This window comes from Rhynchophorus ferrugineus, unplaced genomic scaffold (assembly GCF_030347505.1).
Source record: "Rhynchophorus ferrugineus isolate W39M unplaced genomic scaffold, kcgeb_rfMv2 rfM9, whole genome shotgun sequence".
Taxonomy (NCBI): Eukaryota; Metazoa; Arthropoda; class Insecta; order Coleoptera; family Curculionidae; genus Rhynchophorus; species Rhynchophorus ferrugineus.
In genome coordinates, this window is record NW_027472588.1 from 15,210,870 (window position 1) to 15,238,682 (window position 27,813).

The window sequence follows — 27,813 nt, forward strand, 5'->3', positions numbered from 1 at the left end:
GAGACTATAATATAGCGTTATTGAATGTTTTGAACGACAAAATCGCCGAAAGACGGCCGAATTTGAAGAAAAAGAAAGTGTTGCTTCACCAAGACAATGCACCGTGTCATAAGTCAGTGAAAACGATGGCAAACATCCATGAATTGGGCTTCGAATTGCTTGCTCATCCACCGTATTCTCCAGATCTGGCTCCCAGCGCCTATTTCCTGTTCCCAGATCTCAAAAGAATGCAGTGGATTAGTTCCACCCCAGAATAACAATCAGCTAAAGAAATTTTTCGTCATGAACACTATATGTTTCTACAAACTATTATACAATCTCTTGATGGGGAATAAAGAAAGCCTACTTAATAAAATCTTTCTATACACCCTGATGAACACATGTATTGTTATATTGTACGAACACATTTTTATATATGATTAGCGTCAAGGGTGTTAAGCTTTTTGTTTTTATCGTTTAGGAAGCTGACTCTCTCCATTTTTGATGCATGTAGTTAATCACTAAAATCATCATCTTTGCTACTACTCCTGCTTTTTAGTAATTTACCTTAACGGCATGCATTGCTTAACTTGATATGTTTTAATGCTATCTGGCAGCCAACTTCTTCCATTTGATGATCTTTGAGGGTTTCTGTATTTAGACCAATTGCACTACACCAGTTCTTAGATCTGGTATAATTCAGAATAATAGTGATAGTCACACCAGAAGTTACGTCCACAGTGATAAAATAACAAGATCATTTTGAACCTTTTAAAATCTACTTGGAATTGATTTTGTTATTTGATATTAAATTTTTTCTATTATGAAACGTCATATTTAAACAGCTATAAATATATAAATGAGCTGTCATATTTACCTTCATAAAATAAAACAATTTTTATAAGTTGACAATTCTAATAGCTCATCTCTTATCGAACAATTGAAACTATCTCACCATCGTCATGAACACTATATGTTATTTTTGAAACCTTTCAATAATCAGGAAGCTAATATCTTCTTTCTAAACATCATTGGGCTTGTATTGTATTTTTTTTAAATGAAATAACATCTTGCTTCCAGTTATCATAATAACACTAATTCTACATATATAACTAAGTTCGAATTCATCATTTACGTTAGTAAGGTAAATGAATAATTCTACAATGCTGCTATACGAGATCTAAAAAAATAAATACATTTGAATTATCCAGCAAACGAAACTTTAACGATAATTCCTAATTACACGAAAGTAAATAACCAAAGAGTTAATAGACGGATATATACAGAAACAGCTACATAAATAATCTACAAAACTATAAACATGTTAATAGAACCGTGTATTAGATTTACTCCAAACGATCGACATGATTAAATAAAGGGTTGTCTTTTATATTCTGGGATTTGAAAACAAAAACCATTATATATCATCATAATAAGTAAATTGATTTTAAATATATTCGTTGAATATCTATACTGTTTTATAAATGTTAATGCACCACTAAAATGCATTTTGAACGCAATAGCAGCTTCTTCAGATGTTGGAAAATGTTATACAATCATTTATTTTTGATAAAGGATAAATAAGACCATAAAGGATAATAAAGGCCAAATATTGGTTCTAGAATGTAGTTCTGTTAGTATCATATACCCTAACATATTTTAACTTTACCATAAGTACAGTCTATTTTGAACAGTATTCAGTAAAATTGATCTGAAGCAAACACTCAATTAATCCCGGAACAGATATATAGATGACCCCACCTTCTAATATTTCTAAAACTATCCTGCTCAGTCTTAACTGTCAAAGGAAACGGATAAAGATTTCATGGCAAAGTTCAATTCTAGAATTTAGTTTAACTGTTACAGTGACAATTATATTTGTCAATAATAGTAGTAGTAGTAAAAAGTGCATTATTTTTACATGAAATCGACCACCATTTTTTAACATATTTAGAATGATCCAATTTAGGTAAGTTATGCGCCGTTTTTGATAAAAAAAGAACTTATCGACTTTCTCATGATAAAAGGTCAATTTTTCACCTGCAAAATAGTTCGCCAAAGATCGAATTGTCGGATCATTAGTTTGTGAATTATAGTATTTTGAGTCAAGCAACTTTTGTTATTGTGAAAAAAATGGATAAAAATGAATTTGGGCGTTGATAAAATATTGCTTTTTGAAGGGAAAAAAATACAGTTGAAGCAAAAACTTGTTTTGATGCCCAGTTTCTGGACACTGTCCCAGGAAAATCAACCATCAAGGATTGGTATGCTAAGTTTAGATTTGGTGAAAAGGCGCCTAAAAGAGGTTGTTACCGACGAAAACATTAAAAAAAATCCCAAAATGATTTTGAATAACCGTAAATTGAAATTTAATGAAATAGTAGAAACTCTAAAGATATCAACTAAATGTGTACATCATATCATTTACGAACATTTAGGTATAAGAAAGCTCTGTACAAAATGAGTGCCGCGCGAGCTCATTTTTGAACAAAAACAACGACGAGTTGATGATTCGGAGCAGTATTTGAAGATGATCAAGCGTACTAAACCCGAGTTTTTGCGTCCATATGTCACAATGGATGAAACATGGCTCCTCCTTTCACTCCAAAGTCCAATCGACAATCATCCGAGTGGACTGCAACAGACGGCTGGCAAGGTGATGACGTCTGTATTTTGGGATTCGCATGGAAGAATGGAATAATTTTCAAAAAGGAAGGATCATCAACGGCGACTATTACATAGCTTTATTGGACCGTTTGAATAACGAAATTACCGAAAAATGGCCGGATGTGATGAAAAAGAAAGTGGTGCTTCTATGCACCGTGTCACAAGTCAGTGAAAACGATGGCTAGAATCTATGAATTCGGCTTCAAATTGCTTCCTCATCCACATAATTATTCTCCAAATCTGGCCCCCAACGGCTATATCCTGTTCTCAGATCTCAAAAGAATGCTCGCTGGGAAGAAGTTTTCGTCGAATGAATAGCCGAAACTGAGGCCTATTTTGAAGCAAAGGACAAAGCGTACTACAAAAATGGCATCAAAAAGTTGGAGGTTCATTGTAATCAGTGTATCGCCCTTGAAGGGAATTATGTTGAATAAAAAAAAACTAATTTTGCTATATATTTTCAGCCCTCGTTCATAGCTCGATGGGATTGGAGAAAACTGCCTGCAATCGAGAGCAAATTGCTTTGGTTTTGCGATACTTTATTCCAACAGAATGCAAAGCGAGGGTGAATTTTATATATAAAAAACTTGAACTAATATTCAGTGCGGCTGCAACACAATAGAATTATTTCCAATAAATACTCCTGCAGGTTAATATTTAATTGTACCAATACTGACTGGTAAAAACTGGCCCCATTATAACTGGAATAAAATGAGTAGGAAAATATGGTCTCCTATTAGGTATAGCAATAGGCAATGCATTTGCATTTTGATGACGTAAGTTCACTGATACTTCGGATAGACTATGCGTTACCTGAACGTTCTGCTCAATCGTGTGACTTAGTATCAATAAATGAGTAATAAGCATCAGGTTAAACAAGCGCAGCCAAAACACACATTACAAAAAATTGGAAGCAACTGGGTTATTTTTATATTATGTAAAGTTGTTAAAAACGTTACTCATCAACTGCCGTCGACGCCCAAACAAACCGAGAAAAAATCTCTTCACTAGTTCTCTTTTATTATCAATGATAAAGTACGCTCAAAAACAAACAAACATCAAAATAAATGAAAGGAGGAAGGCGCTTGATCTGTGAGCGGTGAATCGATACGTCGAGCGCTTTGAAAACAGACCAATAAACCATTTTAAAGACCATGGAGAGGAATTCCTATTTTACAAACATTCAACAGACGGAGAACGTTATACGTACTTAAATAGGTCGTCGGTTCCACTTTCGATTTTATTTTCGTTGATATGGGTAACGTTTCCGCCGAATGTTTTCGGTCCACGTAATTCGACACCGATTCGACGCGCGTATGATGTACCAGGGCATCAGACATAATGATGGCGCGCTGTTATGACGAACGAGAAATTGGGGGAGGGCATACAGATAGAGCTGTTTTGGGAACAGTGTAAAATATGTTTATTAGTTTACTTTTATTTTGTGGTACGGGGCCTTTTCGATCGTAATCTGATTTTGTTGCAGTCATTCCAGTGAATAATGAATTGGTTTAATTAATATGAGTATGTTTTCACCCTTACAGATAGTCATTTTTAATTTGTTTTCTATAGTTTTCATTTATCTATTGCTTTCCACTTTGTCTTATGCCCCATGTATCCCTATTAAAATTCTATAAACATATTTTATAACTGATTCTATACAATATTCATTTTAACACTTGATACACAAATTAACGTATTTATTACCTATATTATTTGTTCAGTACTCTGTTAGGAAATTTATTAATGAAACCTGAAATTAATCAGAAGTCAATACCACTAAAATTTATTAAATAATCTTCGCTACCTTTTTACTAGATTATTTCACCAGAATCATATCTATCAGTAAGTTTCCAACAGTGTAAACAATATTTATTGCAGTCTGTATTTTGGAGAGCAAATCTTAATACTTGGGTTGCTATAACGCTATTTACAGACTGGTTTATTAATTGTTTTATGTCTAGGTTAACCAATCAGAATTTGGCCTCAAAATAACTACCATTTAAGGTACTTTTGTTTATTGACAATTTACCCAAATATCCGGACACTCTACTTTTAATAGACCGCGGTGAAAGATACCATTAGATCAGGGTATAATAGCAGCATTTAAATGACATCATCTTCAGGCGGACTTTCAATCGCATCTTACAATGCATGGAAGCGGATTCTTCATTTACTGTTACCGAAAGTTGGAAACAGCTTAATATTGCTCATCACATAAACAGTATTAAAGATTCAGTGAGTGACTCAACACCATCAAGTATAAATGCATGCTGGAAAAACCTATGGTCGAAAGTTGGTATCGATATCTCAGAATTGCCAGTCAAGGAAACCGAAGTCAGTGAGTTAAGAAGTTATGCATCAAATACATGGAGAAGGTTTTCAAGATCTTCAGTGTTGAACAGATCTTGTTTGTTAAAACAGAAAAGTTTTAGCCGCTAATGACAATACACTCTCTGAAGAGGAATAATAAATTAAATGATTAGCTCAAGAATTAGCTGGAAAATCAACTACGTTTTTGGTCTTTTAACTTTAAACAAAATAAATAAGATTTTGTCATCTGCTCAACTACTGCAGGATTTGGTTTTGGACCTGGATTCTTCACTTGAACGAAGTTTAATGAAATATGAAGTTTAATAATAGTTATAGAGGACTTCCAGTCAACAAACCCTTCAATATATAAATAAAATAAATAAAAAATCATAATATAACGTCCATATAACCTTATGACTTGAGTACTATGTACAAGTTTTTTTTTAATTTTATGTTTTTCTCAGCAACTAATATACTTAAATTCATAGATTCTTCATTAATGAATAGACAAATAAATTGAACTATAATATTATCAAAATTACATCTTTTTCTCCTTTTAATCCGTTCATATCTGAGTCCATCGTCAACTGCGGTTTCACCAACCGCTGCTATCTTATCGGAACGTAACCCCCCCCCCCCCCTCCCCGCAGATGTAGTTTACTTTTATTTTGGGGTATGGGCCTTTTTCGATCGTTATCTGTTATTGTTCTAGTAATTCTTGTGAATGAATTGGTTTAATTAATTTGAGTATGATTCAATGAGCCATTAAAACTAATATTTTCTGTTAATGTTATTGACAAAGAATTAAAATAATATACAGGGGATAATTAAATAATATGAATACCATGCAGGTTCGTATATTTTGTTACATATTGGCAATACTTAGGTGTAATTAATGCGTCGCGTAAATGTTGTTCAGTTTGCATGTCAATTTTTGTAAATTTTAATTCAGTCTATACGCTTTGTTCTGCAACGGTTCATTAAACGATCGGTGAAATGTGAAGAATGGGGTATGGTCTGATGGATCATCGTTTACAATGTTCCTTACAAACGGATGGATTCATATGTGTACAACCGCAAAGAGCCTACGATCCGGACTGCCTGCTTTCTACAGACAAGCAGGGGGAGCCTCCGTTATGATTTGAGCGCCATATCGTGCTAACCGACACAAACTTCTTCCCTAACGAGTACAATCGGATCCTCAACATAATTGAATCGTTATGGTGATTTTTAAAGCTTAGAGTTAGAGTAGATTTACACCTCTAACATCATTGACAAAATTTGCGGATGTTTTATCGCAGGAATGGGACAATATTCCGTTGGAAACTCTTCAAACACTCTATGAATCTATTCAGCGAAGAACAGCAGCTGTTTTAAAAGAAAATGGTGTCTCAACGCCTATTAGTAAATAAATATTGTGTAGATGTCAGGTTCTCATATTACTTGGTTCATCATGTCTGTATCTGATTTATTCTATGATAGCTGTAAAGGCCGTATTAGTGTCGGGTTATCTGTGGTTGGTTATTATCAAAATACTCAGTATTTGAAAAAAATCATGGAATTTTTTTGTTAAAGTTCCATAAATGTTATGTTGAGGGTTGCATTAATTTTCTTAAATCAAATGTGCTTCATTAGTATCGAGAATATTATGTCTTTTTTCGGGTAAGCCGTGATGCCTTCCATCTAGCATAAAAAATGATTAAAACTGCCCTTCCAGGCCTATTTTGAAAGCCGTTTAACCCCTTTGAGATAACTCGGTGCGGATTGGAATATGTAGTAGTATTATATCTTTATTCAACAGTGAATACACCAGATATTCCCTCATCTAGTTGAAATGAGCTCATTTTGGACAATTCCTTTCCAGTCTCATCACACCATACACCCGAAGTTCACACTTTAGTCTAAATGAATAAAACACACTAGTAGTAACAATTTCTCTGAATAAACAATTCCTTGAATCCCATAACACCTGCAATTCAGAGTTTGAGGTATTCTAATAGTACCAGTACATCTTAATTTACTTTCCGAACAGTTAATTTTATAGCTATTTAGTATAATATTAATATATAAAATTGTACATGAAGTATGAATTTGAATTGATCAACGTGTCAATTATTCAATAGTAATGACAAAAAATACTTAGTGCCCATTGAACAGATTGTTGAAATTTTTAGGGCATAAATTGTTATGTGACACCCTGTATTGGCATCGAGTTGATATTCCGTTGCTCTATTTTAATAAAATTATTAGACATTGTAGTATTTCTGTGCTATCTACTTTTGCTTTTCATAATATTTAGTTTAGATTTTCTGAAGATACAGATATGTAAGAGAGAGGAGGAGAATATTTTAAAGCTTCATAGCAGATACTTTTAAATAAGTTACGTAAGATCTATGTACCCACATTTAACATCATCTATAACCCTTTATTCATATTATATTAACCAACTTCCTTTGAATATAAGCTTGTATTAGGCCATACCGAAGCAAAATTGTACCAAGGGCAAAAGAAAAAAGGAGCACTGCAAGAATGCCTAATGGTCAGCCGAGCAGACACCCACAGAGACCCACCGATGGTAATACGATCTGTAACGTTCGCGAAAGCTCTAGTCAACGGATGATAAATGGGTAGCAGGCATGAAAATACGTGGGTGACACATCTCGCTGACTGGGCGATGGCAATTTCTCTTTTTCTGCAGATGATATGGAAACGGTCCTTATCGCTGACGTCATGTTTCATCGTCTTCGAAAATGTGTATGTGTGTGTAGTTTTTCACCAGCTCTGATTGCATTGGCATTATTTATGTTTCTATTTTGTCTGAAGTAAATCATTCTTTATTTTCTTACTGGTCATAAATAATCTTTTTTTGTTGGTCCTTTCGCAATGTAGTGCTGATCGGTCAGATTATTAAAAAATACCAGCGTAGAGGTGTAGCAACATTAAGCATATTGTTCGATTATAAACGGTGGATATACAGCGCTATCAGATATCCTGTATTTTAGGAGAACATTTTATACAGAGTTTGGTAGCTTTCATGATGTTGTGGAAAACTGGGTCTATTAATTGTCTATAGGAGAAATCTGCTTTAAATATTCTTGTTGCATTAATCTTGTCGAGAATAACGCTAACTCCAAACACTAATTTTGGTCGAAAAATTTATCACCTCTGCTACCTCATACACACATCTTCAACATATCATTCCAATATCACCTAACCATCTTAAAAAATGTATCACTTGACTTCAAAAATATTTTATATGGTAAGTTTGGTTTGGTAATGGTCTAATTTTGAAAGTATTAAGTTTTTATACCCAGTGATCTTGTAAATCTGGTATATTCATATTTGGAAAACCGATAATTCCATGTCAGTCAGTGATTCAGGAGCACTGGTCCCTCTCCTGTGTAGATCAAGGGAACTACTAATCTTAACCTTTCAACTAGTATCTTCAAAATAGGTACTTTGTATGACGAATGGACGATGAAAAGTGATTATAAAGTAGCGACTAGAACAGCTTTTAATCTAACAATTGGATAAGATAATTAAACGATGGAAATATAAATGGCATTTTTTAAAATTAGCTAACCACTTGTAGCTCTTATTTTTTTTAAATACTTAACAATTACAAAAGATGGTCTTTGTATCGTTTTTTAGTACAGTCTAAATAATAAAACAAATGAACTTCGTTTAAGATCATAGTAAAATTAAAATCAACAACCTAAATCAAATCAGGTACAGAAGAACTATACATGAAAATAATAATGTCTCATTTGGTATATTTAATCGGGTTGATTATACATACGAAAAATAAAGATCTGCGACACATTCTTGTATATGTGAAGTCCTTTTTGCGATTACTTACTTAAATAACACCTTTTTCTCTTGATTGTTTATTGGAGAATCATTAGTAGGTAACTTTTGTTCCTGATCTAAATCTTTATGTTTTTTTTCAGCTTGGAGTATTTTAATTATTATTAATTAATTTTAATTATTATTATTTTTATATATCACTTTATTTCACTAACACAATTCCGATGCTTTGCTGGATTTGATGTTTTCCAAAGTACATTATCTATTTGGTGATTCAATATTTGTTACTGTTGAAACTAACTCGCAAGGCCCATGCCCAATTTTAATCTACTTGAAAGGATTACAGCCCTTGTGCTGTTATTCAAATTCAAGTTGCTAAAATTCTATAATCTCTTGATCATCACCTTTTTGATCATTTGTTGTGCGGCATTGTAAAGATCATTACAATACTCTGATTTTCTTCGGTACATACGATGTATTATTATTTGTAGTTTGTAAAATATCATAAAGCCAATAACCATCAATATTTTTTCTTATTTCTGATCTCGGCAGTGGACATACTTCCGGTTCCAACAATCTTAGAACGATGCAGTGAATTTAGATCCCAAATACCATTTAAAAGTTAATTAAAATCCTTGTTTACCAAGTAACGATGCATTCTGTTTTTTTATATGCTTCGCAAATGTCATTCTGAATTCCCCATAGTATATCAGAAATAACCAAGTACATCAAGAAACAGGGGTGCCATTAATCTCTTGAGTACGCAAATATAATCACTGAAGGATTCATAAAAAGGAATTTCCGGTACCAATAATTGTATATTTCGATCCATTCACGCTCTGCCACCGTGATGTCATTATGTTAATGAAATTATTAGCAACACTATACTGATTGGTAACTAAAAAAGGTCTTCATGCATTTCCCGAGATTCCTTGTCCGGAAATAAATCTATATTTTAGATTCTCTACTGCAAGCTCCTTTCCAAACTAGATAAGACCGAACAAGGCTTGCAAATATAGGCCAAACATTTCATCTCTAATAAATTATGCTTAGATTTTTCTATAAATATAGTGAGTTAATTAGGGTAAACTAGTGCTAGTGCTGTACAATCTGTTGAATATAACTTTTCATGTTATGTTTAAAAAATCCATCCACAATAAACAGTATGTTTAATTATCTAACATCATCTCTAGTACTGTTATAGAGAGATTAAGTGACATGCAATTTCTGTTCTGTTCAACTAAGTACTGTCAACAATTTTATTCATTTAACAAGCTTATTTCATCAAATAACTTCTATTTGTCTGAAGCAGCGTACGGTATTCCATCGCAAGAAAAACTTTTTAAAAGCAAATTGGCAAGTTATCGAAAGCTGCCTGTATAAACCCACTCGACTGTTTCTCTACTGCAAACGCCGTTTGTTCAAACACGTTCGTCCTTTGTTTAATAAGCCTACTGCGACCAATGCGACTTGTTGGTACAGTGTTTGTTCAAAAACAGCCATTTCTGTTCTTACCGTGTTTACCAAAGAACCCGATTATGTGCAAACATACTTTTTTTGCTATGACCGAGGAAGACGAATATTTAAGAATCACTTTTGTCAGATCATCGTAGAGCCTTGGCATTCTAAAATATTTTTAATACATGTCATTTACCATTCATGTCATCAGAATTCAATCAAATATGAGAAACTGTAAGTTAGTTTATAATGTTTGCTACATTTTAAAAAATCAACATTAAAAAAGTGATACCAGAGTTACCTTTTACTTTCTGAGGTTTGAAGCCTTATTACTACTCATTATATATTCCATAAATATCGATACAACTTTCCAAACCTCTGGATTTTCTTTTTTTCTCCGGATTTTTTTCTGGATCCATTTTTATCGTACTGATAACTTCTATATCTAAAGACCTAGAAAAATGTTGGCCTTACAACTTATTGCTATAGGATCGAATCAAGCAAGCCAAGAGCAATATTTTGATATGTTCTATAGCTGTTAAATCGATTTAAATTAAGAATATTCACTATTTCACTGATTTCACTGAAATTTTTATGTTTTGTAATTTGTAGATGATTTTTACATAATTTACTGTAAAAATCGATATCCTAAGAAGTATTTTATAATAATATACAACTTATTGTATCAGTTTCAGTTTAGACATAATAGTTTAAATCGAATCGGAATACTCATGCTGTAAGTATAGTATATTAAGAATAAAGTGAACGATATATAGTTAAGAGAAAGACCAATAACAGACGCAAAACCATACTCTTACGAAACAACGCTGGCCCACACATTACAAGGATTGTGAAGGGTACTGTTGCAGCTCGAATAGATAATCCAGATCCACCGTACTCATCAACCGTAGCACTTTCTGATTACTACTTGTTCAGATCGATGCAGCATAGCTTCTATTGTGAAAATGGATCGGTTTGATATGTAGACTGTTTTAATAATGCTGAACATATTTTTAAAGGATTTAAATCTTAAATAATATTCTTATGTATTTTGATGAACTGTTTTTTTCTATAGTTACTGATATTATTCTGTGGATAATTTATTACAAGGCTAATGATAAAATGGATTAAATTTTATAGTTTATTAAGTTGCAATTCTATACAAATTATCTATTGATATTATATAGATGTTATTACTCATTACATGATATTGTACAGGATTCTTTATAAAGCAGATAATGAATTAGCCATTCTTACCTTATCAATCGCGCTCTAATCGCAACAACGATTTGTTCTTTTAATAGTTGAAGTTCAATACTCATTATTCATCGGGTATCTCTTTTGTGAAATATATCGCATTACTCATAACGATAATGAACGGCAATAACAGTGATAGCTGTGGAATTCTGCATTTGATTTCCACTTTCCATTGTTCCGATATAATGGACGGATTTTTTTAACGACAGTAGAATTTGCAAATCTCTGATAACTATACGTATTATCGAACACTCAGCTCATATTGTGTCAGTGTCTATTGTGTTTAAATACCAAACCTGCTACGTTTATTTTGCCACTGATGATCCACGTATTGCATTATTTCTTACGTTGATAATATATATTAATTAAAACATTTATTAGGTGCTGGCATGTATTCTAATAATTTTTTTCCTTTAAAAAATACATTTATTGAATAAAATGAATACAATATAATACTTAAAAGTTTTTTGTATTATTTTCGACAATATTTTATCATCTTTCTGGTAACTTAGTAACATATTATATGGAAAAAACCTTTATACCTTATAAAAAATATTTATTAACCTATGACTTTTCGCACTTGAGATTGTTGTAGTAGATTCAAATTTCAGATCACAGATCAGATCAAATAAAACAACAAACAAAATAAACAAGCGAAACAACAACAGTCTTTGTTTGAAGTCTCGACATAGGTCTTCATTGCGTACATATCAAGATGCGTTCATTACATCTTCAACTTGTAAGACAGTCATTTCTGGTTCCGCAGTTCTTTGGGAAGTCTTACTCCACCCACTGTACACACCAGATTTTGCTCTTAATGACTACAACTTTCTGAAACGTCTAAGAGATCAGCAAAAATGTCTAGCTAGTAATAAAGCATATTTTAAACAAATTATTTTTAGTATTAAACTTATTGATTAAACTTATTATTAAACAATTGACTAGTATTAAACGTTCCTAGTAATTCATATTTACATTTTTAAGTTCTCCAGTGTATAGTGTGTGTGTATTTAATAGGTATATTTAAGTATATTTAATTAGTAGCGTATTTAGTAGTTAATAGAATTGATACTATAACAGAGTAAATAATGTCACATAAGAAATTATTAATAGATTTATTCACAACCTTCAAAAATTTTTCAATAGTTTATTGCTAAAATCTAGAAGCACTTGAACTTTTGACGACAGTAGAATTTGCAATTCCCTGATAACTATTCGTATTATCGAACACTTAGCTCATATAGTGTCAGTGTCGATTGTGTTTAAATACCAAACCTGCTACGTTTATTTTGCCACTGATGATCCAGGTATTATATTATTTCTTACGCCAATTACTATTTCAAATTTACCAGTAGTTTAATAATATATATTAATCAAAACATATATTAGGTGCTAGCATGTATTCTAATCATTTTTAAAATTTAAAAAATACATTTATTGAATAAAATGGATACAATATAATACTTAAAAGTTTTTTGTATTATTTTCAACAATATTTTATCATCTTTCTGGTAACTTAGTAACATATTATATGGAAATAATCTTTATGGCCATGAATATTCTGCTTTGGTGTAGATATGGATCGTCCTCCTATATTAACCTATGACTTTTCGCACTTGAAATTGTTGTAGTAGATTCAAATTTCAGATCACAGATCAGATCAAATAAAACAACAAACAAAATAAACAAGCGAAACAACAACAGTCTTTGTTCGAAGTCTCGACATAGGTCTTCATTGCGTACATATCAAGATGCGTTCATTACGTCTTCAACTTGTAAGACCACCAGACACACCAGATTTTGCTCTTAATGAGTACAACTTTCTGAAACATCTAAGAGATCAGCAAAAATGTCTAGCTAGTAATAAAGCATATTTTAAACAAATTATTTTTAGTATTAAACTTACTGATTAAACTTATAATTAAACAATTGACTAGTATTAAAGTTTCCTAGTAATTCATATTTACTTTTTTAAGTTCTCCAGTGTATAGTGTGTGTGTATTTAATAGGTATATTTAAGTACATTTAATTTAGTAGTTAATAGAATTGATACTATAACAAAGTAAATAACGTCACATAAAAAATTATTAATAGATTTATTCACAACCTTCAAAAATTTTTAAATGGTTTATTGCTAAAAACTGGAAGCAGTTGAACTTACACTGGAAGTGTTTTTATTGCCACACAGTAGCAAGATTATGAAAATTTAATGATCTAACATAATTTATACTAATAATCAATCAATAAAGAGAACATAAATATTTAAATTAGTAATGCAGAAAATTTTATATAGATAGCAGTTATTTTTTTGGCCGATATATCGATATATTGATATTTTTTTAGATATTTTATATATATAATCGATATTTTTCGATATTTTTTCAAAATAAATTAAATATAATTTTTAATAGACCTTTAGAATTGGTTTTGGTCTTTAACATATATCTCATTATTCTTTAGGATATTTAAAACTTATATATTTTTTATGGAAAATAACGATATTTTTTATACCTATTGCAGAATATATCGATTTGTTTTTCTCCGATATATCGAAATATCAATATCTTTTTCGGTGTCCAACACCCTTAATTTAAATACGAATTCGAGGAAATATATATGGTTTTTAATAACTCAAAAAATAATTATTTTCTTATCATCTCTGTTACAAAATTAGACTACGTGTAAATCAGACAAACAACAAGTCAAAAAGTAAACTTTTCTTCATTTATTTTGAACCTAAAATAACCTCTGTGTTTTAACCAAAGTTAAATTCGGCAATATTGGGACGTATTGACGTCTTAAATTGAAATGGCTCGAGTTCACTGCTATTTTGAATAAACTTCGGATATAGAGACTAAAGATATGAGACTAAAGCTTGAGATTTGGTCTACGAGAACTTGATAATACGTCTGTTTGGACTATTATCAAGTAACTCAAAAATTTTTCATAAAATATGCTATGATATATAAAAAGAATATATTACTTAGAATATATTACTAAATAATATATATTGTTTTGGATTAATATTTCCTTAACTATTCATTGAACTATCATTAATTATTTGAATAATATATTGCATTTTACTTACATTATAATTAAACTTCATACCAATAAAAAATTGGTAAAAATCGAAAAGGTTTAATATTTTTGATCATAGTGTATAAAGCACATAGTATATATACGACTTCGGTTATGGTAGGTAGTATAATTACTACAGTTCTAAATATAAGATTTAAGCAGAATTTTGTACACTGTTTGATTGGTAATTAATTTCATTAATTTAATTTGTGTAATGTTCAAAATATTTAAGTATCACAATTTATATGTTCATCTTGTATTTATTTTTGTTGTATATTTAAATATTTATTTTAATTTATTTCTCTATAATGTTCTTTCCATACGAGTCAGAAAGACATTATATTCCCATGGTAATATACTGTAACTAGAAAATAAATTTTCCAACTTTCATACTACTCTGTAAAACCTAATAGTTTGTTTTTGTGCTTCTATTGAATAATTTCAATTCAATAAAATTCAATAACTGTTACTGACAATTTAACTTTATCCAATTTGTTACAGGTACTGCAACAAGCTGGCAACGTAGAACGATTAGGTAGATTTCTCTGGTCTTTACCATCATGTGATAAACTGCACAATAACGAATCAGTGCTTAAAGCTAAGGCGATCGTAGCCTTCCATAAAGGAAATTTCAAAGAACTGTACAAAATACTAGAAGGACACCAATTTAGTCCACATAATCACGGAAAATTACAAGCCTTATGGCTGAAAGCTCATTATATTGAAGCAGAAAAACTTAGAGGTACAATTGTTTCTATGCTAGTTGTATTCAGGTATTGATACTTCGGATTTTTCGTGTACAGGTAGGCCATTAGGAGCTGTAGGAAAATATCGAGTTAGGCGAAAATTCCCCCTTCCCCGGACAATATGGGACGGCGAAGAGACTAGTTACTGTTTCAAAGAAAAATCGAGAAGTATTTTACGAGACTGGTATTCACACAATCCATATCCGAGTCCTAGAGAAAAACGGGAACTAGCTGAAGCAACGGGTCTCACCACAACGCAAGTCTCCAACTGGTTTAAAAACCGAAGACAACGAGACAGAGCTGCTGAACATAAGGACAGGTAAGTGTAAATTACACAGAAATTATTGATATCCAACTACTGATAACTTGGAAATTTATATTCAACAATGTTCGGGAATCAGTTAAATTAATTTGTTATCAAGAAAAACAAATTTTAATAAATATCCTCAAACAACTAATATTATATGACATGATGATGGAGTTCGTATTCAGTGGAATTATTATCGAATTTTTATTGAATATGATCTGTCTTGAATTGAAATTAATATTATATCATGATTATAATGCCCTCTTTACAGTTATGAAACTAAAATGACATTTAGTGTGGCTGCAAGACAGAAGTACTTATACATCTCTTGATTAGAATGTTGTTTCGGATTAATATTTCCCTATTCATTTATATAATATATTGTTTTTAATTTAAATTATAATAAAACAATACTTTGGTCTACTCAAAAAAAAAATCAAGTGCCTTTCAAGTAATATATTTATAGTTCAGCAAGTGTTTTAATAAGTGGTTCTTCAAATATATAATAAATAAAGTACATTGAAGAATTTCGCCTGTAATTGATATGATACATAGACCAAGATATATGTTATAAACATTTTCACTTTCGTAGGGTAAAAGGGAAATCCCGTTATCTAACTGTGGAGTAATATTAATTATAAGTATAAGCTGATTTTACATCTATCTTAGTGAAACAAGTTGTAGGCAGTCAAATTACAAACTTAATAGTGTTGAATTTGGCGGAAAAATAATGGATATTCGAGTCGATTATTGAAGACACATTGTCGTTATAGAAGTAGATTATATATTATAAATGATAATTATTATGATTTAAAGCAATATCATATAACAATATGACAACGTTCTGTAGCATGTTGCAAAATTCCCGAAGACTCATGAAAATTCCTAAATGTGCAACTTATTCAGCAGACTTGATTTCTCTGATTACGATTTGCCCTGGTCAAAAAACAACAAAACCATAAATTGGATTGATTCTGCGATCGCATTAAGATACTAGGAATTTTTAACTAAATCCATATGCTGCCTGAGAGATTACAGAAAAGTGACAGCTAAATACAGACAATACTTTATGTCAATTGCTCTTAATAAACCTTCAAAATTATAAAGAAAAAACCTTAAAACTGTAATGAAATTTGACCTTAATCCACATTGTCTATAATTATTTTCATACAATTTTGTTATGCAATAAAATAGTTTGGAGGTTTTATGATTTTTTTTAATTATCAATATTTGTTACCAATAATTACCGACTAATTTACAATTTGTCTCTAGAGTGACGTAAAACAAGGTATTTATATGAAAAGACTCACTGGCCCTTACTTTCTGGATTCTCTGGAGTCTGCATCCTAGTTCAATGTTACCTAAGAGTTGAAGTACATAACATGTTAACATAGGAGTGGAGTTTTTCGTCATGTTTTGTTGCAAATTTTGTTTTGTCAAATAATTTCATTTATAACAGTTTAAGTCCCTATATTTTGGTGTAAGTAATAAGTAAGCAACGTGTTATGTACGAATAATTTAAATTTTCTTGCAAATAACCAATACATCCCTTTGTACAATACGTACCAATAATATAAACTGATGTGCAGGTGTTAGATTTTTTAGATTATCTTATATATTAGTGGTTTTAAACTTTTTATGAATTTTTCAATTACTTGGGATATTTCTGTAGCAGTGAAATTAGTCGACACGATTTTACTTCATGTGTTGGTTTTCCAGGTTTGGGAATCTTAATAATTTTAACCCTTTTCCAATCATCCAGGACATGTCTTAATCGGAATGCTGTATTTATTGTTTGTGAATTTTATAATTATCTTTCTCGGTAGATTTTTTAGTACCTTTCCGGTTATTAAGCCATAGTCCGGTGTTTTCTTTGAATTGATATTGCTTTTTATAACTTTGGACACTTTCTTTTGGTCTAACAAGTTTAATAGGAAAATATTCGCACTCGATCGGTGATCGGTAGATTATATTCAAGCTCAGTTTCATTTAGTTTGTACACTTAATTTGTTTTATTGATTACGTCTCAGAAATAAACTTCATGTCTTCGGATGGCTAGTTATTGAAAAAAATCCCCGATAAATCTGACAAAATTATGATAAATATATGAATCATACATTCACCGTTATATAATGAATTTAAAATAATGGTCAACTTTCTTCCCTATACTTTTTGCCAAATAACTTCAATGCCTGAAAATACGGTCGCTTTTTTATTCGTGCATTTATCTTAGATTCAATTGTTCTTTCAACTTGTTCACGTTTTCTTCATATTCAACTAAATCTCTTAAAACTTGTCATAAGAATTTGTTCGCAAAAATTTAATAAAATGTACATTTTAGAGTGATCGGATACTATTTGTATTATCAACTTAAATGATACATTGGTCCACGTCCATTATATATGAAGGTGATAAATGTACAAGAACTGGAAGGTTGAATTTGTATCTTAGTTCAAAGTTGCATGGCTTTATTTAACAGCACTTCCTTTTTTATAATCTCTGATATACAAATAGTATAATATAAATTAAAATCGGATGTGCTCTCGCCGTATTCTCCAGACCCTGCTTCTTCTGATTGCTACTTGTTCCGACATATGAGTTGTGGCCGGTTTGAACAGCGTTTTTAAAAATACGTCGATGTAGATAGATTCAAAGATAGAAAAAATAGCGATTATCAATGGATAATACTTTGAATAAAATATATTGTATCGATTTTTCACAGTAAAGTTTAGTTTAATAATCCTCTAAAACTAATCCTAAAATTTACAGACCTTGTAATTATAAAAGATTATAGAATAATAAAATTTCAGTCGTCCGTATGTTGTTTTCTGAGCTTAATGTTAGAATTATCTAATAGTTAACGATCGGGACATTAGAATTTAGAATGTCTACTTGAAACAATTACTCTAGTATTGGGTGTCGATTGGATAACGCGACAACAACAAAAAAAAACAGAAAAAAATGGCTTCTCGAGACCACCAAGCGTTAACCGTTCAATTCAGGGATGCCGAAGACGTTCGGACAAACGAACGTGAAAAAGAAAATGGGAGAGGGCCACAGAGAGAGAGAAGGGAACCGAACGTGGATCGAGTTTCATCTGCGGCGGCCTGAAACCCGATACCCGTAAACCGTCGACTAGAAACTACGAGGCAACTCGTAGATACCGTCTGCTAATGTACCAAGATTTGAATAATGACCAACTCTTAGTCCGGTGTTCGTTTAAAACCGATTTGCTTCTAGTTACCTACTTAGTTCTAGTTCTAGCTTGAAAATTATCACGAAGACAAATTTATGTTTGTCTTTTTTTTCTCAAAAGGTCATACAAAGTGAAAATTGATACTTGCTGGTATGGAGGTCTTCGTATAATTTATTGAATGAAACTATGTTTCCCTTAACACTTTATTAATATCACTAACTATTATACAACTAATTAACTAATGAAAATGTATAAATGTTTGATTATTGAATGGATAATTGCTGATTGAATGTAAGATGCTTGGACGTCGAAAGATGAATGAATTTGCTGTCTATTTTTCTGCGTGCCCTTGATCGCTTTTGGTCAATCTTATTCTGTGGCCAGTTCACGATAAGAAGAAGAGCCCTGACGTCACTCCTTAGCGAGCTGATCGCGGGAAATTTTGAATCCTATAGATGGGTCTTATGGCTGGTTGACAGTAGGAGTGTTCTTCATATATCTGGGACTCCTGAGATATATACGCTGGTTTTAAACGATCGATCGATACGTTATCTTCTTTTCCATTTTTATCAATTCTGAAGTATTTTTCATTTCTGTGCAAAACTCTGAAAGGCCCTTCGTATAATGGGCTTAGGGGTATTTTTGCTTGGTCTCTTCTTACGAAAACAAATGGTACTTCCTGAAGGTCTGATTGAATGGATGATTTTTGATTGAATGTAAGATGCTTGGACGTCGAAAGATGAATGTATCTGCTGTCTATTTTTCTGCGTGCCCTTAATCGTTTTTAGTCAATCTTATTCTGTGGACATTTCGCGATAAGAAGAAGAGCCCTGACGTCACCACAGTGCTCCCCCTTAGCGAGCTGATCGCGGGAATTTTTCTGCGTGCCCTTGATCGTCTTTGACGTCCCACACTGATTTTACTTAACTTAATTTTCGAGTTAAATATATATATATATATATATATATATATATATATATATATATATATTTAATATAATCTAATTAAAAAAGCGCTGAAAATAGTAGAAACAGTCGATAGTCGCAAACCAGTCTAACTAGTGAATAGTAAAAGACTAGTAATCACTTATTTCAGTCAAATGCACAATTCCTCTGTTTTTCCATTCAGCGATAACGGACGGAGATTTACGAATTCCTTCCCGTGTTAATTTTAATACAGGAATGGTCGGAGATAATGGTGCTGTTCTCTGTGCTGTACAAGTAGTGTGAAAAAAAGAATAGAATAATTATCCCAAATATATTTAACTGTATTTTAATATTCGGAAAGTAATAATGAGATAATATAATAAAAGTAAATGGTTTATTTCTATTTCATTCCAAGAAATGCTTACTATTTTTTTTCACTGGTGCCATAAGTGAGCCGAAGATAATCATATTTCTTTTCGAACTTTCTTTGGGAAAGAAAGGGAAAGTGATAATTGTCGTAATTTATTACCTTCGAAATAGCAGTTTCATTTTGAGTGATAGAATTATTTTTATATTTTATATATTTGACTTGATTGTAAAGAGGAATGGAGTAATGACCATTAAATATTTGTATCGTATTTTCTCAATCAATCTTTATCAACTATTTAACCATCGCACCCATGTAATAAGGAATATTTTATTATTAGGAATATTGTTATTCGTTGTAACTGGAATGAAAGAAGTTTTACCATTTAAAAGGTTTTAACAGACATCGAGAGACTTCGAAAATCGAAAAAAATAATCAAAAAATATCCAATAGTTGCCAAGATAACACAAATGCTGTCAAAATTATTTTATTATTAAACAATCTTGCATATTTCCAAAATGCTGCCTTATTAATGTACAATATATTGTTATTTATCATCAATTACAAACATACATTTGTGATATATATACATAAAACCATATATATTACATATAAATGTATGTAGGTATAAATTCGGTCAATACTTTTAAGGTCGTTAAAGGCAAAGCCATAACATTAAAAATCAGTCGAATGAAACTAGCAAGTCCAAAATTAGTAACAAGAAAGTGCACTACTGAAACAGTCCACAGTAAAAAGTAGTCAAGTCAGTCGAACCGAAAATAGCGACTCTAAGCTCTTCAGCCGTTCATACAGAAACCACCTTTTTCTATCATCAACCTGGAGTATTTTGTTACCAGTAATGAATTTACAATGCGTGAACATACTTTGACTCAGACCTCAAATTTTTACCAATAGAGACTCATTTCTTAGTTATAAAACTCAAGTAACATGTATACATCTTATCATATATCATACCTACCTGAACTAAGAGCTGAATCTTATAAAATTGTATAAACTATTGATTGAATGAAACGATTAACATTTCAATTTAATTTCGTTAAGTAAGGCTTCTTGTTTAAATATCCATATTTCGTTAAGAAGTATATTTAGTTAACGATATTATTCCCATTTAAGCTATTTCTCTTCAAAAATGCAATTAATTGCAATGCGATTGCGATTATTTGCGAAGATTTGACACTGACATCATTATATCATATTTTTTTATCTTCGATATCTGCATAGTTCAAACATGTACAATATTATCTTTAACAGAATTAATACATTATTTATATATTCTTATTTATTCTCAGATTGTATATTCTTATAAAATATTCATGCTTACACATCATGTTTTATTACCTACCATAAACATTAAAACAAAACATAAATAAAAAACTAACATATCCTTCCAGACAGTGTTAGATCACTTTTTACATTCTGTGTCATTAATCAACTTACCCTATCCTAATTTTGTTGTTATTGTCAAATCAAGAATATGATTTTTTTTTAATTTTAGTTTGGGATTTCCATGACTTTTGTAGTAGTAATATATATTACACAAATGAATATGCGAAAAAAACATAACAGACAATTCACAAAGAAAACACAGAATTTCCAATTTATAAACATTACCAGATGTAGATTATTAAAATGAGTAATAATCTCTGTATTCATCTAGTTTCTCTGATGTTTGCTAAATTAACTCCTTTCTAGTGATACAGTGTGTTAAAAATTGATACTAACTAATAAATTAAAATTGACAACAATTGGCCATCCTGACATTTTGATTGTCCTCAATCAATTTTATAATAAACATACAACATATCTACTTGCTGCAACAAAATTTAAATCATGTGCTACGTGATATTCTCTTAAATATCGGTATTTAAAGCCAACACCAGCAAATATCTGAAGCTTAAAACAATCTGAGCCATTAAACCGTACATGATTATTTTTTGTTTTGTCTAGATGTCATATCCAAAATTTCATTTGGTACAATTTAATACTTATATGCGGTGCACTAAAATTTTGATCCTTAAAATTATGTTTACTTTTTCTACATTTTTTAACTGACTTAAATTGTATAGAAGTCGTACAATATATATGAGCTATTAACTAGATCTGATACTTAATGTATCATGAAATCTAGAGATTCTTCTACATAGTGAAAAGTGAAAAGTCAATATAGCGAAGACAATAATGACATTACTTGACATTAGATAGGCAACCGGTGGAGACTGTATATTCGAAAACCATACAAGTTAGACTTAAAAAATCTCAAATGAGCCGAGAAAAGTAAGCAGGATTTGGTCAACTTTGAAAGATCGTATGTTGGTAAGTTCCTTTCGGTTTAATTGGTATTCGTCAAGGTGATCGTATCTTTTGCTTTTCAATATAGCAACAGGCGCAATTAGGTGAAAATTAACACTATATTCGTTGATACAACTATTGCAGCTTGGAACATTCTTCATAATACAATTATAAGACTTAAATAGACTAAAGTTAGTGCAGGCAAAATAATATCTGTAATCAGTAATACAGAAGATGACTAGCTCAAGTCTTGCACCGAATTAACCAAGCTGAATTACGACATCCAAAAGAAATATTGAAACCAGAAGGTATAAATTGATTTATGAACATAAAACAAAACCATACCACTTGCCGCAACAATATTTAAATCATGTGCTACGTGATATTCTCTTAAATATCGGTATTTAAAGCCAACACCAGCAAATATCTGAAGCTTAAAACAATCTGAGCCATTAAACCGTACATGATTATTTTTTGTTTTGTCTAGATGTCATGTCCAAAATTTCATTTGGTACAATTTAATACTTATCTGGGGTACATTAATATTTTGATCCTTAAAATTATGTTTAGCTTTTCCACATTTTTTAACTGACAATATTAAATTGTATAGAAGTCATACAATTTATATGAGCTATTAACTAGATCTGATACTTAATGTATCATGAAATTTAGAGATTTTTCTACGTGGTGAAAAGTCAATATAGCGAAGACAATAATGACATTACTTGACATTAGATAGGCAATCGGTGGAGACTGTGTATTCGGAAACCATACAAGTTAGACTTAAAAAAAAACTCAAATGAGGCGAGAAAAGTAAGCAGGATTTGATTGTTAGAATTTAGAAGTTTTATTGATTTTCATTCTGCTGTTGACTGTGTTAAGTACCCTCACTTTGGTCAACTTTGAAAGATCGTATGTTGGTAAGTTCCTTTCGGTTTAATTGGTATTCGTCAAGGTGATCGTATCTTTTGCTTTTCAATATAACAGGTGCAATTAGGTGAAAATTAACACTATATTCGTTGATACAGCTATTGTAGCTTGGAACATTCTTCATAATACAATTATAAGACTTAAATAGACTAAAGTTAGTGCAGGCAAAATAATATCTGTAATAAGTAATACAGAAGAAGACTAGCTCAAGTCGTGCACCGAATTAACCAAGCTGAATTACAATGAAAACTCTGAGACTTGAACGCCTTTACAATCAGATCTATATATAAACTGCAAGTAATTTAAATGCTATGCTGAATGAAGACAAATTCCGCGTCTTTCTCTCCAATATTGCATTAAAAATGGAATTAGTCGATTAAGGATGCAACGATCAATACACATTTGGGGATCCATATACGTAAATTTGCAATGATTTTGGACGCGTGTTTTTATATCTCGTATATTATTAATGATTTTATCCTCTCAGGCTATATTTTTAATGAGACATGATTTCAATTTTATTTTAAATGAATTATTTTTCCTTGAGAATTCATTTTGCCTTCAATTAAAATCCTGGTATATCAAGCTGTAGTATGTACCTTAATGTCCTTGAGACCATGAGCAACAGGTCTATATATCGAGATCTTAATATGCAAACAACAAAAAATAAGTAGGAACTAAGTCAACATAGCATAAAGTACCAGGTACAAGAAATTTGCGCAACATACAAACGATATGGTATTGATTTTGAGTAGAATAGGAAGACCACAGCACGTGGGGCTCAGGAGATGTCTCAGCAACAGGTTAATATATAGAGATGGGAGCTGCGCCAACATATTGAAGCTGCCTCTTCAGAAAATTGACAACATAGTGACTTATTGTTCTGAGACATATTGGCATGACGCTGAATATAGACTGAAGGAAATTCATCAAGATGGAAACTGAACATATTAGCAAGTAAAGGGCTGTGGAAAAAGTAAAATTGGGTGAGTACTCCTTCAGGAGCAAACCACTTCACAAACAAACACACGAACTGTTTCCCTCGTAAAACAATTAATTCATATGAAAAAGGGGGCCCCTAGGTTGCTTATTTTAATAAGTTATATAATAATTTTAATAATTCGAGTGAAATCTTAATTGCAAGCCTCATTGCAAGATTTCATGAAGGGTAGTTATATTGTGTCATAATCTGAAGTCTTCGATGCGGTAATGAGAAATTATTTATATTTGAGTATACTTTAGTATTTTCATCTATTGTTATTTTAGAGCTTACTAATTTGGACTAAATATAAAGATTTAAATTTCGTAAAAACATATTGAGATTATGTATTATAATAATGAAAATGCTACAAGAGGGGGCAAAAAGGGTACGAAAGAATACAGTTCTGAATTGACATCTTCTGTTTTTGAATTTGTTCAGATCATTATGTTTGACACATATAATGACAGAATTTCCTCAAATCTACTAAGATAAAAAAAAACCACATGTTTAATAATGCCAGATATGATATGTTATAAACAACCAAAACAAAGAAATTCAAAGATTTATTCATATATATATATATATATATATATATATATATATATATATATATATGTAACATTATTACAGGGATACTATTTTTTGACCAAAATAGTTGTATTAATGAAAAAGATCAGCAATTATTTAAGAAAGGATTTTACAAAAAGGGTGTTTTTCAAACTAGCAGTAAACTCATGTCATAACAACGTATATTTCCTTCTCAGTTTCTTATAACTAAATAGAAATGCAATCATGTCTGATACATCCGACCATGTAACCGAATCAACTTTAGAATTTCTCTAAATTCAAAAACTCAATACCAATCAATAATTATCCAAATTAATCAGCTTGAACCACTTAGTATTTTCCTAATTTCACTTTGCGTTCACGATAATTGGATTTATGGACAGCAGAGACCTGGGTTACTACTGATATTGCCGTATTTTGATTATCTACCACGAGTGAAGAATGGGTAGGGTTTTGATCAGTTGGTTGTAATTTTGCAAGCTTCCAAGGGAGAACCTCACATTGAACATGTTCGCTAAGCTTTTCACGAACGAAAGGCCTGATTCTAGATGGGTATTCGCGTTCCTCACAAACCATGGAATATTTGGGTAACGCGTTGGCTTTTTTTTTGATTGGAACACCACACACACTGGACTAGTGCAAGTTGTCTCTCAGAGACGTACTTGTACTATACCTGTGCTCATTAAAGGCAGATTGATAGTAGAGTAGTGGGTATAGGATATTGTTCACGCCATTGTCTTTGCAGATTGCATATTGGATTTGGGCTTGCTATTGGAACCTGCAGAATTCAAGACCTAGGTGTAACACTTAGAAGTCAAGGCAAAGAAGCTTTACCGATATGGAGGTGATATACACGGTTGTCTTTCCGACGATGGAAATGAATAGCCTGAGTTTTTCTCGGTTTAAACAGTAGTCGCAGCTGTTTCTAACAGCATCGGGACTGTATCCAGCGGTGAAGAACCCGTTCTGGTCTGCATAAAATGCTGTGTTTGGTAGCTTGTGGAATGGGAAATGGGACATATACAGTTTAAATAGAGCTGGGGCTAAAACCTGTGAATTAAGGATATTAGGTCATCCGGTAAACCTAATTTTTTGGCTTTGAAGATTAGGTTGTTGCGCCACACTTGGTCAAAGACTTTGGATACATCTAAAAAGGTGACTCCAGTCTTGCGAACTTTACGAAGATTCTGATGAACAGTGGCCGCGACACGGGCAGCTTGATGAAGGCTTGCATGTTTGGCAAGGAAACCAAATAGTTCATTAGGAGTTGGTTTGTGTCAGTGAAACTATTGGACATACATATGTGTTCCATTCCGACTTTTCTGCCGTGGTTATGTTGCACGTGCCGATATATAATTGGGAAAGGAACAATTTGGAAGAAAAAACACTGCCATTAACTGCAACACCTAATATATACCATGATTTTTCTTCTAATCATCATCAAAATGGAAATTCAACGTACCAGGAAGTGAAGGCCCGCGGGAACGGTAATTGTGGGCGGGTACTCCCTCAGGAGCGAAACACCCACCGCGCATTAACACGACGAAAACAAACACACGAAGTGTTTCCCTCGTAAATCGATTAATTGATACGAAAAAGCAAATCAGATGATTCACGTTGCTCTCTCGCATCGTCACCCGATACGCCATTTATTAGATATATATGCAGCCGGTTCGAATACGCAGTATCTGCTAATTCGGTTCGGTTGGCCGTTATGTCGTGGCGCATTATCAAACCGCAGCGACTCTTGGCGAGAGAGGTGTTGATTTCAATTGCAAGAAGTGACACCGAACGAACGTAATCCGACACTGGGCCGGGGCTCCGGGGTTGTCCCGTTCTGGTTTGTTTCGACTGCGTATTTCCTTTTTGTCGGTTTCGGAATGGTTACGTAATAAAATGTGTAAAGATCGAATTCGGTCGGCCACCGATAGTCAATTGAAACTTTGAATGGCCGTTTTATATATTGTTGTGTTTTAAAATATATCATCATGTTAACACCGAAGATTATTCCACTTTTTACAGTTTTGAAATGTATCTATACGTTTTTTTTACATAAAATATTAGTTGATTTAAAATTAAATTGGTCTGATACTTTTTCGTCAGCAAAACTCATTTTTCATCGTTAATGAGTGTAAATCATGTTTGCACTCTTCATACAACTTCTGTACTTATAAACATAACTGATCGAAAATACTAGGAGTAACATTTATAGAATTTATAGACAGAGGATGAGGTTACCTATTAACGATTCTTCTGATCGCATGAAATACACAAATTGGCGACAGATACACGGCTTTCTACACTTGGAATTGTCACAATTCATATATACATTTTATCATCACCAGTAATAATACAGTCTAAAAATTCCTTCTATTTTGTCGTTGAAGCAGCAGTCTGCAAATTAAAAGCATTTATACTGCACATAAACTTTTGCCTGTTGTTGTTGAGTCAATATCTAATAGTTTAGATGATTCTGGAACAACGTTCTAAAGTGTCTGTGTGATGCAAGTGTTTATCAAGCTTCAGCAAAACTAACCCTGAAAAAAGTATTGATTTTTTGATTTGTTTTCGCTCCAAATACCAGATGTACCAGAAAGTCATTACGGGTTTTTCTAACAGATGTCGTTAGGCTTAAGCAAGCAATATTATGATTTGACATATATGTCATTTCATTCCACTGACATCAAGCTTCAAAGCTGATGTTATATTTTGCAAATGTAACACAAACTTAGATGTATGCCTACACTGAAAATGTAAAGTTTCGTGCATTTGAGATATGCATTACTTTTCTTATTTAATTAAAATTTATATTAGCCATCGCTACCAACAATAAATGATCAATTTGAACCGTGCATTGATAGAAAATCCTCTAGAATGGGCCCGAAAACAAAGCTCAGCAATTTTATAGTACGGTAATGCGACG

General features: G+C 31.9%; 1 protein-coding gene across 3 annotated transcripts in view; it reads left to right on the top strand.

The window, feature by feature from the left end:
• The window catches only part of LOC143203193 (protein sine oculis), a 76,030-nt gene that overhangs the window by 21,576 nt on the left and 26,641 nt on the right, over window positions 1-27,813 (top strand). For 2 of the 3 annotated variants that reach the window (XM_076415327.1, XM_076415328.1), the window contains exons 3-4: window positions 15,061-15,301; window positions 15,363-15,624. In XM_076415327.1, the coding sequence (XP_076271442.1) occupies window positions 15,061-15,301; window positions 15,363-15,624 (503 nt within the window). Of the gene's footprint in view, window positions 1-12,764; window positions 12,789-15,060; window positions 15,302-15,362; window positions 15,625-27,813 lie in introns of those variants that run through there. The other variant, XM_076415329.1, reaches the window with a different exon arrangement.